Source organism: Calidris pugnax, unplaced genomic scaffold (assembly GCF_001431845.1).
Source record: "Calidris pugnax isolate Ruff unplaced genomic scaffold, ASM143184v1 scaffold13, whole genome shotgun sequence".
NCBI lineage: Eukaryota > Metazoa > Chordata > Aves > Charadriiformes > Scolopacidae > Calidris > Calidris pugnax.
In genome coordinates this window covers 10572431-10586654 of record NW_015090810.1, presented here as the reverse complement: position 1 = coordinate 10586654, position 14224 = coordinate 10572431, and the positions used below count along the sequence as shown (strand labels likewise).

The following is a 14224-nucleotide window of genomic DNA, read 5'->3' as shown; positions in this document are numbered from 1 at the left end:
AAAAAAAAAAAAAAAAAAAAAGATATGACTTGGAGTAACTACCCCTAACTTATGGCTCCCAAATAGGACTAAAATTACACCTGTGATATGACAAAATTAAATAATTTTAGTGGCTATTTATTTTTCTGTTACTTGAAGTAACACAGATAATGAAGTAATATCTGAGGTCTGAGATTACCAGCCCAGAAAACAAAGTTCTAAAAAGTAGGAGGGCAAATATTCCCCCATGGGTCCTGTACTAGGAGGAGTATCTCATGCTCTAAATCCATGTTAAGTAAGCACTCATACCGAAGTTACAATAAGCATCAATTGAGAGAGTACTTTTGTCTTTCACACGGACACTTTCTCAATAGCGATTCTGTACTTTAAAAGGATAAAGTGTTGGATTTTTGCCCTTAGCATCACTAAAGCGTAACCGAATCCATTAACAGAGTATCCACAAAAGACAATTCTGAGACTTGCTCCTCCCCTATGCCTTATCCTGTGTAAAGTCTGTATGCTACAGTACACTTCAGGATATGCAATTTACACTGGCATCGATTACAGAAAAGAAAGATTTCTCTATTCTTCTCTAACCTCAAGGCACCGGGCGCCAAGTGGTTCAACAAAGCAGTTAACAATGATTCCAACCTGACTGCTCATATGCTTAAAATCAAGCCAGCAGTTATGAGTTTTGCTGGATCAGGGCCAAAGCACTCAGCAATTTGCCAGTTCAAACCCATGCTGTCTATAAACAAGGAAAACAAATTCACCATGAAAATAAGTTCCCTACACATTTACAAATCCTTTCCAGGAATTGAAAACAACATCTAGATATCGGTCACAAAATATGGCACAAGAGCAGTCATATACCAAGTGCAACAAGGATCCAAAAGTCTTATACAGGGACTAGAGCACTGAAAATTATAATGGAAAACTCAAAGTCTTCCTCCACAGTTTCCATAAAAACACAATATATGCTTTTCATCTCCCCCAAAAAACAGGTTTGCCGCTGATAAACCTTGTAGGCAATCAAGAGAAAACTGAGAATAAAAAGAAGTTATTGATGCTCTCACAGTAAAGTGCTGCCTTGACTGCAGCTAACTTGCTCTTGACTTTTCACCAGTACAACAGTCAGGCCCATTCAAGTTAAAGCCATACAGTACTTGAATGAGACTACTGGGCTAAAAAGTAATAAAGTGAAGTCAAGTGACCTAGTAAAACTTGTATTTGTAAAACACACCTGCAGAAAACAATTATCTACCAACACTAAGCCAAACCAATCACACATTACTTCTATCCCCTGTGCAGCTCCACCAGGTTTCAGCTCCCACAGAATTTAGCCCACTGTATCTACTGGGAATATCTACTGCCAAACCTAACCTGTTGACAAAGAAAAAGTGATTCTCAGTTTAAGACAGATGAAGGGCAAACTGTGAACAATAACGTTAACAGCAGCAAAAAGATCTAACATCAAAGACACCTTCAAGTGCCTCGTTAGCAGTCCTTTACAGATCTGTAGAATCCCACTTAACACAGCCACAGAGCTACTGAAATATTTGGAAATCAGATTAAAAACACTACCATTGAAATTTTCATTACCTGAATCTTGTTTTACTAGCTGGGGGGAAGGGAGTCCTCACTCACTAATCAGAAACTGCTAGAAAATAAAACCACTACACTATGTGATCTTATGACTATAAATGTCACAAAGCAGTATTTCACATGCTATAGCTTGATGTAATAGAAACATCCAGTACTAAGAAATACCAGAATTGCTAAACTGGCTTTTACAAGGCAGCAAGGACAGGGGAGGTGTCAAGAAGTGAGGGTTTTGAGAAAGCTGAGTTACTGTACAGACATGTGCAGTGCATGTTCCTATATGCAGTTGTTTACAATACTTGCTGAAGAAAAGCTAAAAGTCAACTATGAAAACTGGAAGCCATGTGCAACTGACATAAAGATGTATTTTTGAGTGCACAAACTGAAAGCAAGATGGCTAATAGCTTTCCACACACTTGGAAATATTTTTTTTAGAACACAAGCATTTGGTAAGCATGGAGTGGAAAATGGCAATTTAGGAAGGACTAAACATAGACACAAGCAATCCTTACAAACAGCTCTTGTGACAATGTTTCCAAAAGTTGCGGAAGAAGTATGAAGAACTCATCTTGCTTTGGGTATCTTACATAAGCTTCAGAGCAAAGTTTATCCTACTATCACCTACCTTTAGGAAACCACACTCATTTCCTTGCTTTCTAACCGATAAAATAAAGATTGCATAAACCTATCATCTCTCCCTTAGTATCTTGGTACAAATTTTCTAAGCTGAGCTATGCTTTGGTCGCTTATATCACAGACCTACAACTACAATCAACTGTCTAAACAATCCTTCTGTCTAACTGTGTCTCTTGTTATTGTATATGGTAATCTGCAAAAAAGGAACACTAACAATTAAAGCTAAATACAGTAGAAGTATCTTTGACATGCTGTATCAAAATACCCTGCACAAAACTCTTCGGTACCAAAATGTTTTCAGACCCCCACTGAAATGTTTGCAAGGAATAAAAGCTGTGCAACAGTCGGATTAATAACTTCAAAATGCTGCAAAAGAAGTTCTCTCTGAGCAACAACAAAGACGATCTCTGTCATGAGAAATCATTCATCTCCTGAAGTATCTCAAGCTCAGCCAGCAAGCCTTAGTTCTGACTTGAGCTGACTGTGTGTTATCTGTTCCCTATCACCCTGCCCTGTTGGGAGAGGAACTTGAATTACTGTTTAACACTCTTGCTGGCCACCCACATTACAAGAGACCGAGTGAAACAGGACCTAGTAATGCAGAGCATGGTAATCAAGCACATAGTGGAAATTACCCAAGATGCCTACAGGGCAATCGTTAAACGTTCCTTAGTTGGTATGATGTCAGGGCAATATATAGCATTAAAGGGTTCCGACTGCATTATCCCAAAGCATTGCTGCCCTGTTCCAGTCAAACACTTTTTGCATGAGCTTCTTGAAGCACAGCTCCTACCATCAGCTAAGCAACTTCATGTGTGTGAGGTATACGTGCCAAGGGAGGTTTTAACCACACCCCCTAGATATTCTATAGTTCTTCTGTCTTCCTCTCCCCTCAACAGAATCCCCTCCAAAAAAAACTTCCTTCAGTAACTCTGGCTTCCAGAATTTTTGTTATCCATTTCCTTGAAATGATCAGCATAATTTCTGTTTTGTTCTGTTCTCTCAGTTCTTCCCATTCATACCACTCCACAGTTAGAGATAAATGAAAGCAAAAAGCTATTCCTGATGGCAGCACCACCAGAATATACTCACACATAGGAGATACGCTCTGCAGTCCTGAGGAGCGTACTAGAGTCCAAAGAGGAGGGAAGAGGTAATAAAGTGCTGCTGTGGAGATACACACAGGCCTGTACTGGTCAAAAATTATGCTCCAACCTGCAGTGCTTGGCAGAGAAACTTCAGATCATGAGAAAGTAACACACTGCATGTGGCTTCGCTATGCATATGAGGATTGGATTATGTGCATTACAGCAAAGTAGATATAAAAGAGAAATTTCTGACTGGTATTATTCAACACATTCAAACTAGTTCATTGATCTAGTCTTGATGCACCAAATTTGCTTTATGGAACAGCTCCAGCTTTGCAAAGTCCCAAACAATGCCTAATGGCTCTTACCTCTGCAAGCAGAGGATCCTTGCCTCTGCCCAACTTTCCCTATGATTTAAATCATCAACCTGCTATATTTGAAAGTCATAGCATTAATCCCACTGGTGTTAACAACCAAAACAATTAATTGAGGTTGAAAAGTCGAAGGGGTTTTATATTCCAACAACCACTCCTCAGCAATGCAAAAATTAACTGGTGGAGTGTGTCATCACGGTGCAACATTTTTATCTTCGCAGTAAGGATCTAACAGAAGCCGCTGAGACACTTTTCTTCCTTGAAACTACCTCACTTCTTGGAAGCCTGGGACAGTAGTTACTAACTGGCCAGCACTAAGATTCTCCAATTTGTTGTATGCTTTTTCTGCAAAATAAATATGCTTCCACATACAAAACAAGATCTTCATTTGGTGTAACATGTCCCAACAGCACTGCCATCAGTGGCATTATACTGTAGGATTTATAGTAAGTGAGAGTCTGGCATGAGACGTATCTAAAGTGTAACTATTTGATTAAGACATATAGTATAAATGTTTGATTTTTAAATAGTGGAGAGGACTTCCCTTGCACACAGAGAAACATTTTTTCATGTAAACAGAACAATGAAGTCCTGGTACTGGGTACCAGCAGCTGTGTTTCATGCACTCCCTTTGACAACAGAAAACATCTACTAGGACTATCTTTCTCTCCTCTTTGGAGTTATTATACATTTTTATTTTTCTATTTTTACTTGCTTAGCTATTTTATTCTTTCTGTTCCTCTCCTCCCCCAAATTACAGCCTTGCTATTTTACTGGAAAATTAAATCAATTCTAGAAAATTTTTATTTTTGATTTATTTTAAATCAAAAGCCTGATTAAATTAGGTAATTTTCATTAAAGTTACAGCTTTTTATATCTGAGCAACACAAAGTCCAAATTTATGCTTCATAAATCTCTCCCACTTTTCTTCTTTCAGAGTTACTAATGCCATTATGTTTCTATTCAAGCATTCCAATTTACATGTAGGATTTTCTTATAACATGCCTGGGATAAATGGTACATGTTACATCCCCCAGTTTGTATAACCTGTAAGCAATTCACAGACAGCTGTCTCTTCTCCTTCCTTTTACTAATGAAGACATTAAATCAGTGTCTGGCCATGGATTTCTAAGAGGTTTTAAAATGTAACAAGCACAAACAAAACCAGCTCCAAAACCAAGCATTGCTCTTGTTAATTTCGTTGGTTTTTTTTTTTTCGCTTAGACTAAAACCCAGGAAGGTGCTGAGAGTTCAGACTTGTAAGCAGATCTACAAGAACAAGCCAGTGGGTTCCCTGGCAGGTGTGGACAAGGTGAGCTCCTGCTGCTGTCTCCCCTTCATATGACGGCTCCAGATCTTCTGATTTTCACGTGGAAATCCTTTTGGGAGTTACCCACTTCCCAGTGCCCTCAGGGCTTCAGTGCAAGACACCCAGCACCCCGGCACTGCCTTGGAGGGTTTTAACCCCGATGCCATCCCACACCTCTTTTAAGCCTCCCCTCCTTCTCAAAACCTCATTGCATGGCAGAGCTCCCTCCACTGAGGTCTCCTCACTCAGGACTGTCCTTCCAGCTTCTCTCTGCCTTCCTCCATCCCCCTTTCTCTCCTCCCTGCACCCTATTCCCATCTCTCGTCTCACCCCTTCATGGAGCTCATCTTCTTCTGAGCAAGTGCCACCACAACACCATTCCTGAAACAAGCCAAATGAGGCCAAGCACCACTATTTTGTATTCATTGCTTTTTTATATTCTGTGTGGTCCAGCAACTTGTGTCCACCTCACCTAGTCAGACTATGAGGTCCTTGGGCCCAAAGCTGTGTTCGCACAGGGCCCAGAGCAACAGGCCTTGCTCACAACCAGCCCTTCCTGCATTAGCCAGCATAATAAAAACAGCATGTGTGGAATAAGAGTGAATCAGTCTCTCCTTAAAGCATTTCAAAAATCTGGAGGAGTCTGACAGAAGGGAAAAAAAAGGAAAAGAAAAGGGAGTGAAGAGGCAGGAGAGAAAGGAAACAAAATGGAGGAGATGTTTCTCCCTCTAAGGTGCAACACCCCCTCCTTTCCCTGCCGTCCTTCCCTGACAAGGTCAGGCTAGAAGAAGCACCACTTTTCTCCTTTATTCCTACAAACCAACCTTTTTCTTCCCCCCGTCAGATTATTTTTAACATTTACTTCCTGTCTAATCTGGAGCTTGCACGCAAAAGACCTTGATGGCACTCCCTTACCGACTGGAGTGTCACAGGCCTCTACTCTTACTGTGCATGTGCTGAGCGCCAAGCGATATTTAAATCATTTTCACTGTTCTTCATCTTCCCACCTGCCAGCAGCAGTCTCAGCCCCCAAAATTATACTTCCTTCTTCATTTCAGGACTGAAATAGTTCGTAGAGCCTAACGTAACAAATGGTTACACCCTCACTGCAAAACACACCATGACAATGAGGGGACCAGCGTTGAGCCTTAAAAATATTAACCACAAAATGCACACAGGCTGAATTATTTCTTTGGAATACCTAAAACTCCATTTTAGCTGAGGAGCTAAAAGACATTAAAATAGAGTATTTGCCCTTCCACTTTTATTAACATATGCATAATTCTCCTCTACTCTCTCAGTCATAACTCTGGGGTGTTTTGTTTTTTTTTTTTAAGTTAAAAATGAAAATCACAAAACAAAAGCCTCAGGTTGAAGAAGTGCTGAGCAACACCTCACAGGTGGTTCAAACAGCTGTGGACACAACTTAGTGGAAATTCAGGTACAGTTTGCTAATGGCTGGAATGCCAAATAAAAACAGAGACTCATCTGAGGCAGGGAGACCTCAAGAATATTCAAAGGCTGCTCTTAACAGAGCGTATGTGCTCTGTGTCACCTTTTCCCACATGGCTGTCACACAAAGCATATATACCTCATGCATACACCTTTCTGTGACAGGTAGCATGCGGTACACTGCCTATGTGACTCTAGAAAACTAATTTTCACCTTCCTTCCAACAGGATAGAAAACATTTTGTAACCAGCTAGCTTAACCTCAGCAGCTGGAAAGATAGGTTTGCAAACCCCGTGCCTCAAAAATCACGATGTTACTTCACATGAACAGCAGAAACAAATTAGTGATTATTAAGAGCAAAAGAAGTGCCTACCCTGGAGGCTCTCATCCCATTTCACAAACAAGGTGCAATTCTTGCTCTTCTCCCAATAAAACAGTACTTCCCCAGCCCCAACATCTGCCAGCCCTACGTGACCGCGGAGGGGCATTGCCAGCTTCCCTGCTGCAAGACATTGGGTCAACAGGAATTCTCAGATTATTAAGAATGAAATGCACAAAGAAATACTTTCAGCTGAGTCAAGGCCACAACATTCAATGCCTGGCAGCCTCAAGGCCCTTTTCTGACCCAAGATAAGAGTAATGTGTCAAAGGGGGGGAAAAAAGTAAAGCTATGAAAGTTAAAAAAAAAAATAAATAAAAATACAGGTATTGTGTAACCTATGTGTAGCACAAGGTTTTCCTGACCACAGCCTGAGTAAAAATAATACCTTAGAAGGCATGTCAGGAACAGGAACTGAGAGCTCTGCTTGCTCTCATCCACTGGGGAGGGATGCTGTCCGTGGCGCTGGACCACAGCTCTCAATGGAAACGCTTTACCAGCAAGAATAACTACAAAAAGCTGCAGCAGAGGATAGCAAACTGCAGCAGTTCTAGGACAAAATGTGCTTCGAGGCCACACCAGAACACCTGATTTTAGCAGGAGCGTACGTGAGGGCAGAATTTGGCCTATATTTTGTACATCTTAAGTTTCTGTTCATAGAGGAGCGCAAGAAAGCCTCTTGAGTTAAAGCAGCAATCTGCAGAAGAGTAAAACTAATCCTACAGCCTGCTGCACAGAATAACCCCAGTCCCTTACAAAACTATAAAGGCAGTGTCAGTAAATCTGCATATCAAAAAGAGAAAACTGTAAAACTTAAGTCTTGGACACTGACCTATGAAAACTCCTTGAAAAAAAATCCAAACAAACCAAAAAAACCCAACACCAAAAACCAACTTTCTTTTGAATCCAAAAGAATCTTTGTCACTTGTAAAAAATGTTCTCTCCACTGACCCAGTGATTTGATTTACATAAACTCTATTAAGTGGCAAGGGTAACATATCTCTTGGCTGTAAGATTAAAACGTTTCTTATTAGCCACTTAACTGATTGATCAACTCTTCAGCTGTGACATTAGCAAATATAAAATGCAGCCGCCATCCTCCCAGCCCATCAATGCAAACACATCCCTTTTCCAAGATGCACCTTTATTTAGGCCCATCAGTTTGCTGCTTCTCTGCAACTAAAGAAGATAAAGACCAATTTGGCACTCAAAGAAACAGGTTTCCAGGTGTTAGCTAGTGACATTGGTTCAGACAGTCACTTTGATTCCTGTGAGAGGAACTGCTGTGTGATTTTAACTCTCACCTTTCACTCCTGCACCAAGGGCTCAGAGCTTGAGTTGAGGCAAGAAGTGGGACAGGCAAAGAAATGAGATGGCTCTTCTTGTTAAAAATAAAGTGCTTAACAGGGAGAGTGCATAAGAACAGCTTTCCTATTTGAACATCATGTGCTAAAGTGTTTCCGTGTTTTCAGCATGTCTCCAGAGAGATGGTTTTTCCATCACAGCAGTTTCCATAAGGGCACTGTACATTACACCAGTAAAACATGGCAGTCCCATTTAACCCCAGGCAAAGCTGCCGTTTTATCACTGCATCTTGTGTCAACTGCACTGAGGTGTTTCAGGTGGCAGCTGATGGATTTTCACACAAAGTAAGGATGTATGCTCCCATAAGGAACTTTGTTTAAGTGTACAAAATCCAACAGTAGGTGGGAAAGCCAAATTTTGAGTCTTTTAAATGGACAAGTAATCACGGTAAAAATATTTAAGTCAGCTTGTTGCTAGGACTTTTTGGAGTTGTGGTTTACAGAAAGGGCAAGAAAACATTAAAAAAAGTGGAGTTCTTGGTTTAATTTATGTTTCCGTTCTAGTGTGCACCCAATTTGTCCATCAGGGACTTGATCCAAGTCGTAGCAAATCAAGTTTAAGACCATTCTTCTAAGTTTAAGGACAAACAGATGGGTTGAATTTTTTTACAATTTCAATCCTTCAGAGCTCTCTTCCCTCTATGTCTTACTTTTTGGGAGTTACACAGCCAAGCAGCCCCAACTTTAGTTGTCCTAAAACCATGGGATTTTCACAAAAGAAGCTTAATGACAGAAATATATATATATATATATATGTGTGTGTATCTCCAACATTGCTTCAAAACTTTATGAAAAACATGTAACTATTCATACACAATTCTAGAAAAATGTTGCTTTGCTGTTGCAGGGTCTGTAGCCAGGAGAAAGCGCAACATTATATAAAATCCTGAAAAAAAAACAGCTAATTGAATAAACCCACTCTTCCACAATGGTGCAGATTACTTCACCCGCGATGGTCTTGAAAATGAGTTTAACTCTACAGATAACTATGTTCTTCACAACAAAAGGAATTAAAAGAGAGGAAAACATTATTGTTCGCCAAACAGAAAACAAAAAAACAGCACAAGGCTAGTAAGGAAAGAATGGCTAATCTTGTTTCTAAGAGGGTATTATAAACAAAGAATGGTGAACAACAAAATAAATAAATAAATAAATAAAGATACAAAAGTTCATAATGGTGTTCTTTTAAATATTTACGTTGCTGCTATTTGGAGAATAATTTGTTCCATTTAGTAGTGTTGGGCTCAAAGGACCGCTTTAATCCAGAGAGATTAATTATAGCCTTTGGAGTTATAAACACAATTTGGGAAGCGAAGCAGAGAAGAGGAGAGAGATGCCTCTCATGCTGGCGATTAACAAGTTTAGGCGCTTCGGGGCTACACCACACAGGCCCTCGCTACACCTGCACGCTACAGGCAGAATGGTGCATGGAACACCCATAAATCGGGGAAAAACATCCCCCGAGAAGCCCAGGGAAGACACCACCCTACCCTACAGCATTGATTTAAGCAACTAAGATGCTTCTCGGGTATCCCATCACCCAAACACAAGTTCACCTGCACCTTATGAAGACATCCTCTGATCTCACTTTTATTACTTGTGCCAGAAATGATGAGTTGCCACACCAAGACACTGCCTTTAAACCCCTTGTGTGCTTTCACAGAATCATAGAATCGTCTAGGTTGGAAAGGACCTTTAAGATCATCTAGTCCAACCATCAACCTCACTTTGACAAAAAAAGAAAACTGTACATAAAAAAAACCCTGCATTACTCAACCCGTCTTTTGAATATCTCCAGGGATGGTGCCTCAACCACCTCCCTGGGCAGCCCATTCCAGTGCTTAATAACCTTTTCAGTGTAAAAATTTTTCTAATATCCAACCTGAACCTCCCCTGGCGCAACTTGAGGCCATTTCGTCTTGTCCCATCGCCTGTTCCTTAGCAGAAGAGATCGACACCCACCTCTCTACACCCTCCTTTCAGGTAGTTGTAGAGAGCAATAAGGTCTCCCCTCAGCATCCTTTTCCCTAGGCTGAACAACCCCAGCTCCCCCAGCCTCTCCTCATAAGACTTACTCTCTAGACCCCTCACCAACTTCGCTGCCCTTCTCTGGACCCGCTCCAGCACCTCAATGTCTTTTTTGTGGTAAGGTGCCCAAAACTGGACACAGTACTTTCACACATCTCTCCCTCTGATCATTGCTGTGTCCCACACCAGGAGACACAGGGACCAGTGAAAGCAAGCGGGACAAGGCTGGGAGCCACCTTACCTAGCAAGGGGTCGGCTGCTCCCTCCTCCGAGCTCTCCTCAGCCCCCTCCTCCCCCAGGCCAGAGGTGGCCGAGTCCTCCGGGGCGGACGCTGAGCCAGGGGTGCTGGGTCCGCTGACGGAGCCCGAGTCCCCTTCCTCGCTGCTGGAGCCGTAGCGGTCGGGCTGGGCGGCCGTCCCGCCCTCGCCACAGCTCCTCCGCTCCTTGCGGTGCACCCGGGAGTGCAGCACCATTTGGTGGTAGGTGCGGAAGATCTTCCCGCACTCAAAGCACTCGGTGGACTTGTTCTGGGTGGCCCGCCGGCTCTGCCGTGAAGCAGGGCGGTAGTCCAGGTCCCCCTGGGCAGGCGGGCAGCTCTCCCCTGATGGGGCACCGGTGGTTTTCTCTGGGCGCCCACTGGTGCAGCTCTTCTTCTTGGGGTTGCCGGAGGAGCTGGGGGAATCCTGGTCTCGCTTGCGCTTCTCCTGGTTGACAAGGATATACTCTCTCTTATCCTTGTCGTAAGTCACGTCCGCGTCTGCCAGGGCCTCGTCCCATCCCACATACTTCACATACTCGGAGGGCTCCACTACTTTTCCTTTGGTGGCCAGCTGCCAAGCTTGGTAGCTACTGACCGGATCCAGCTCGGCTACTCTTTTCCCAGGCTGTCCTCTTGTAACTCTATCCAGCCCTACAGATGGCCTTAGATTGAGACACTGCAAGAAAAACTGCTTCGTTACGGAGGAGCTTAGGCTCCCGTCCATTAAGCCCTCGGCTTTATCCCCGGCGCTGCCCCGCTGCGCTCGGTAGTGAACAGCGTTATGCGCTTTCAGGCTCTCCATGTTTGTAAACAGATTTCCACACTTGGAGCACACTTCGTACAGAGACAGGCCCGTCACAATCGTCTCCTCCTGTATCACGTCATTGATAGTGGCTATGAGCTCCAAATCGTTTTTTGGTTTGTTTTTGCTGCCGGTCCTGGGGCCGTGTGACTTCATGTGGTTCTTGAGAAACCAGGGCTCTTTGAATCTCCTGCCACAGATGTGGCAGCCGTGATCAAATGACCCCCTGTGCTTTTTCATGTGAGCTTTCAGGAACCAGGTTTGACTAAAGGCCTGACCACAGACTTCGCAGGGAAACTCGCCCGCGCTCAACTCGCTCTTGCAGTTCTCAGTGTAGGCCTCCCCATTTGGGACCTGAGCTGTTATATGGTCCTTCTCTACGTGGCTTAACAGCGTCTCCTCCCTCAGGGTCATGTAACTACACAACCTGCACTTGAACGGTTTGTGGACCTGGTGCAGGTGCTGCTCCAGGTCCTTCTTCCTTTCAAACTTGTTTTTGCAGAAGGTGCACTGGTAGGAGGTGGACTTGCCATCCTCCTCGGCCGACACCGACTCCGTGACCTCCTTCTTGCTGCTTCTCAACAAGATCTTGCTATCTACCTGAGAGGTACCGTTCAAGATCTTGTTGCAGGCGGACGTGCTTTTCGTGGGGCTGGTGCATCCACCCAGTCCCTCCGAAACTCCCATCTCCCCCAGCTGCGCCTCTCCCATCTCCGCCTCGTGCCCCTGACTTAAAGTGCCTGTTCTGTGACTACGGATGTGGATTTTCAGGTTGCCCTTTTGGGAAGCTCTGTGATCACAGTAAGGGCATTTGTAGGGCTTCTCGCCCGTGTGCTTCCTCATGTGCTGCGACAAGGAGCTCTGAAAAGGGAAACTTTTACCGCAGATGCAGCAGCTGTGGCACATGGTCTTGTCAGCATCCATGTCATTCTTGCTTAGCTTGCCTGGGCTGGAGGATCTCCGTAACTCCATTTCTGCCTCTCTGCTATGATCCATCTGTATTACTGCAACATTGGGTGAGCAGGGCGGGAGGACAAAAGCATGTCCGGCAGCAGAGGAGGGCTGGACTGTGTTTTCAATCATACGGTTCTGCAGAGAGATGTTTTATTGCTTCATTCTCGGGGTAACGTTTCTCCTTTCAGCTGCTCGAGAGAGTCCGAAGCACCGATTTATTTCCGTGCGCTCTGTAAGCGGATGGCATAGATCACCTGAAACAAGAACAAAATCACAGAGATGTACAAAAATTCTGGAAGTAGATTCTTAAATATAGTTAAACCTACTCATATTTTTAACTCAACAGCTTCCATCACCCGCCCTGCATTCAGAAACATGCCATACTACAATTTATTGCACCAAAAAGCAGCAGCTTCTCCTTCCGCTGATATTCTAGACTTCAATGGCAAGCATTCAAAGCATCATTAATAAACAAGTAAAATCCAAAAAAAGGGCATTCATTTCCATACACAGATATCACAGTCTCTTTAAAAAAGTGACAAACTTTAAAAATATTTTTTATTTTAAAACCAGGCAGAAGTGGCTAAATATACACCTTAAATGAGGAAAACATTTCTTGAGGGAGTTATTACACTTTAAATCTGTGGCTTTACCATCATGTGTAATTTCATGTAAAATACTTACTTGCCAAAGATAAAAGGCTTTCCTAGAGACTTTAGCAAGTATCATATTCCTGCTGGCAACTGCATTACTTTGCGGCTCAGACAGCTCTGCTGTGCTTGATGTGGCATGCACAGAGCAGGCGCAGAGACTGAGGACGCTCCGTACTTTGATTAGAAAGAAAACAAGAATCTAGACCCTGACAAAGCATTCAGGAAAACTAAAAGTTATTCCCTGATTCACAATGAACTAAAAACAAACCTTGAATTGTAGTATTTAGTCTCAATCTAACAAAGTAAACTGATAATGTGTGCAGGCATCAAATGATCGTAAAAGTGAGTGATTGATTTATGTCAACAAGACACAGAGGAAACCACAGCACCACCCACCTCAGTGAAACAGAATCATAACCATAAGCAAACAAACAAAACAAGAAACAACTTTGACTAACAAAACAGATTAATGAAAGTTTAAAAGCTTTTGTGTCTTGTCATGACTAAACGCTAGGGTCAGTATCTGCCTCAGCAATGCAAGATGCAACACACCAGTAATTCTCTACATTGTACACAGCAAAAACCAATGGTTAAGATCTCCATAGACCCTTTCTTTTCCAATTACCACACTGTAAAACAAAAATCTTCCCCCCTTCCTATCCTCATTAAGTACTACCAACACCACATGACTAAGATCAAAGAATACTGTATTCTCTAATAAACAGAACCAATCTACTACTACACAAAGAAAACATCAGCTTCTTAAAACGTAGCTAAAAATATGCAGAGCAATAACAGAACTATGTATTCACACATCCATCACTCGACACCTATGACTCAAAAAATAGAGCTACAGATCTGCAGTTGCAAATTTTAAGGTTTCTCACTGTATTCACCTCAGAGTCTCTTCAATATATATATAAATAAATAGTCTACCCACATTACCAGCATGAGCTTAACAAAAAGCAAGGTAAAACTGATGCAATGCTCATCTCAGCTAAGCACTATAGAAAAACTTCATTATGTTTAAATTAATCTAGTCCTCTTATTTGCTACAAGACCATTCATTTCTGGGGTTGATTTTCTGCATATCTAGTATCTGTTCAGCATGTTAAGTTATCAACAGCATCTACCCAAACTACCTTTTCCTCAGAGAGCTGACAGTAATATCTAAGGGATGTCACAAATGCAATTTCATTTCTTGAATGAAGCATTTTTACATTATGACTAATTTATTATGACTGGAAAAAAAAATCACAGCATATCACAAATTCAGAAGTCCATATGAGCAGGAAGTTTACAAACAAGATTACTTACATTCATCTCTGAAATTAGCCATTTAAAA

At 42.4% G+C, this 14224-nt stretch overlaps 1 protein-coding gene across 4 annotated transcripts in view; it reads right to left on the bottom strand.

Annotated features, from left to right (window-relative positions):
* Positions 1-12476, bottom strand: part of ZNF516 (zinc finger protein 516) — a 63997-nt gene extending 51521 nt beyond the window's left edge. For all 4 annotated transcript variants that reach the window (XM_014938721.1, XM_014938722.1, XM_014938723.1 and 1 more), the window contains exon 1: positions 10453-12476. In XM_014938721.1, coding sequence (XP_014794207.1) covers positions 10453-12355 — 1903 coding nt within the window. In that variant the 5' untranslated portion in view covers positions 12356-12476. The remainder of the gene's footprint in view (positions 1-10452) is intronic.
* Between the last annotated feature and the right edge of the window lie 1748 nt (positions 12477-14224).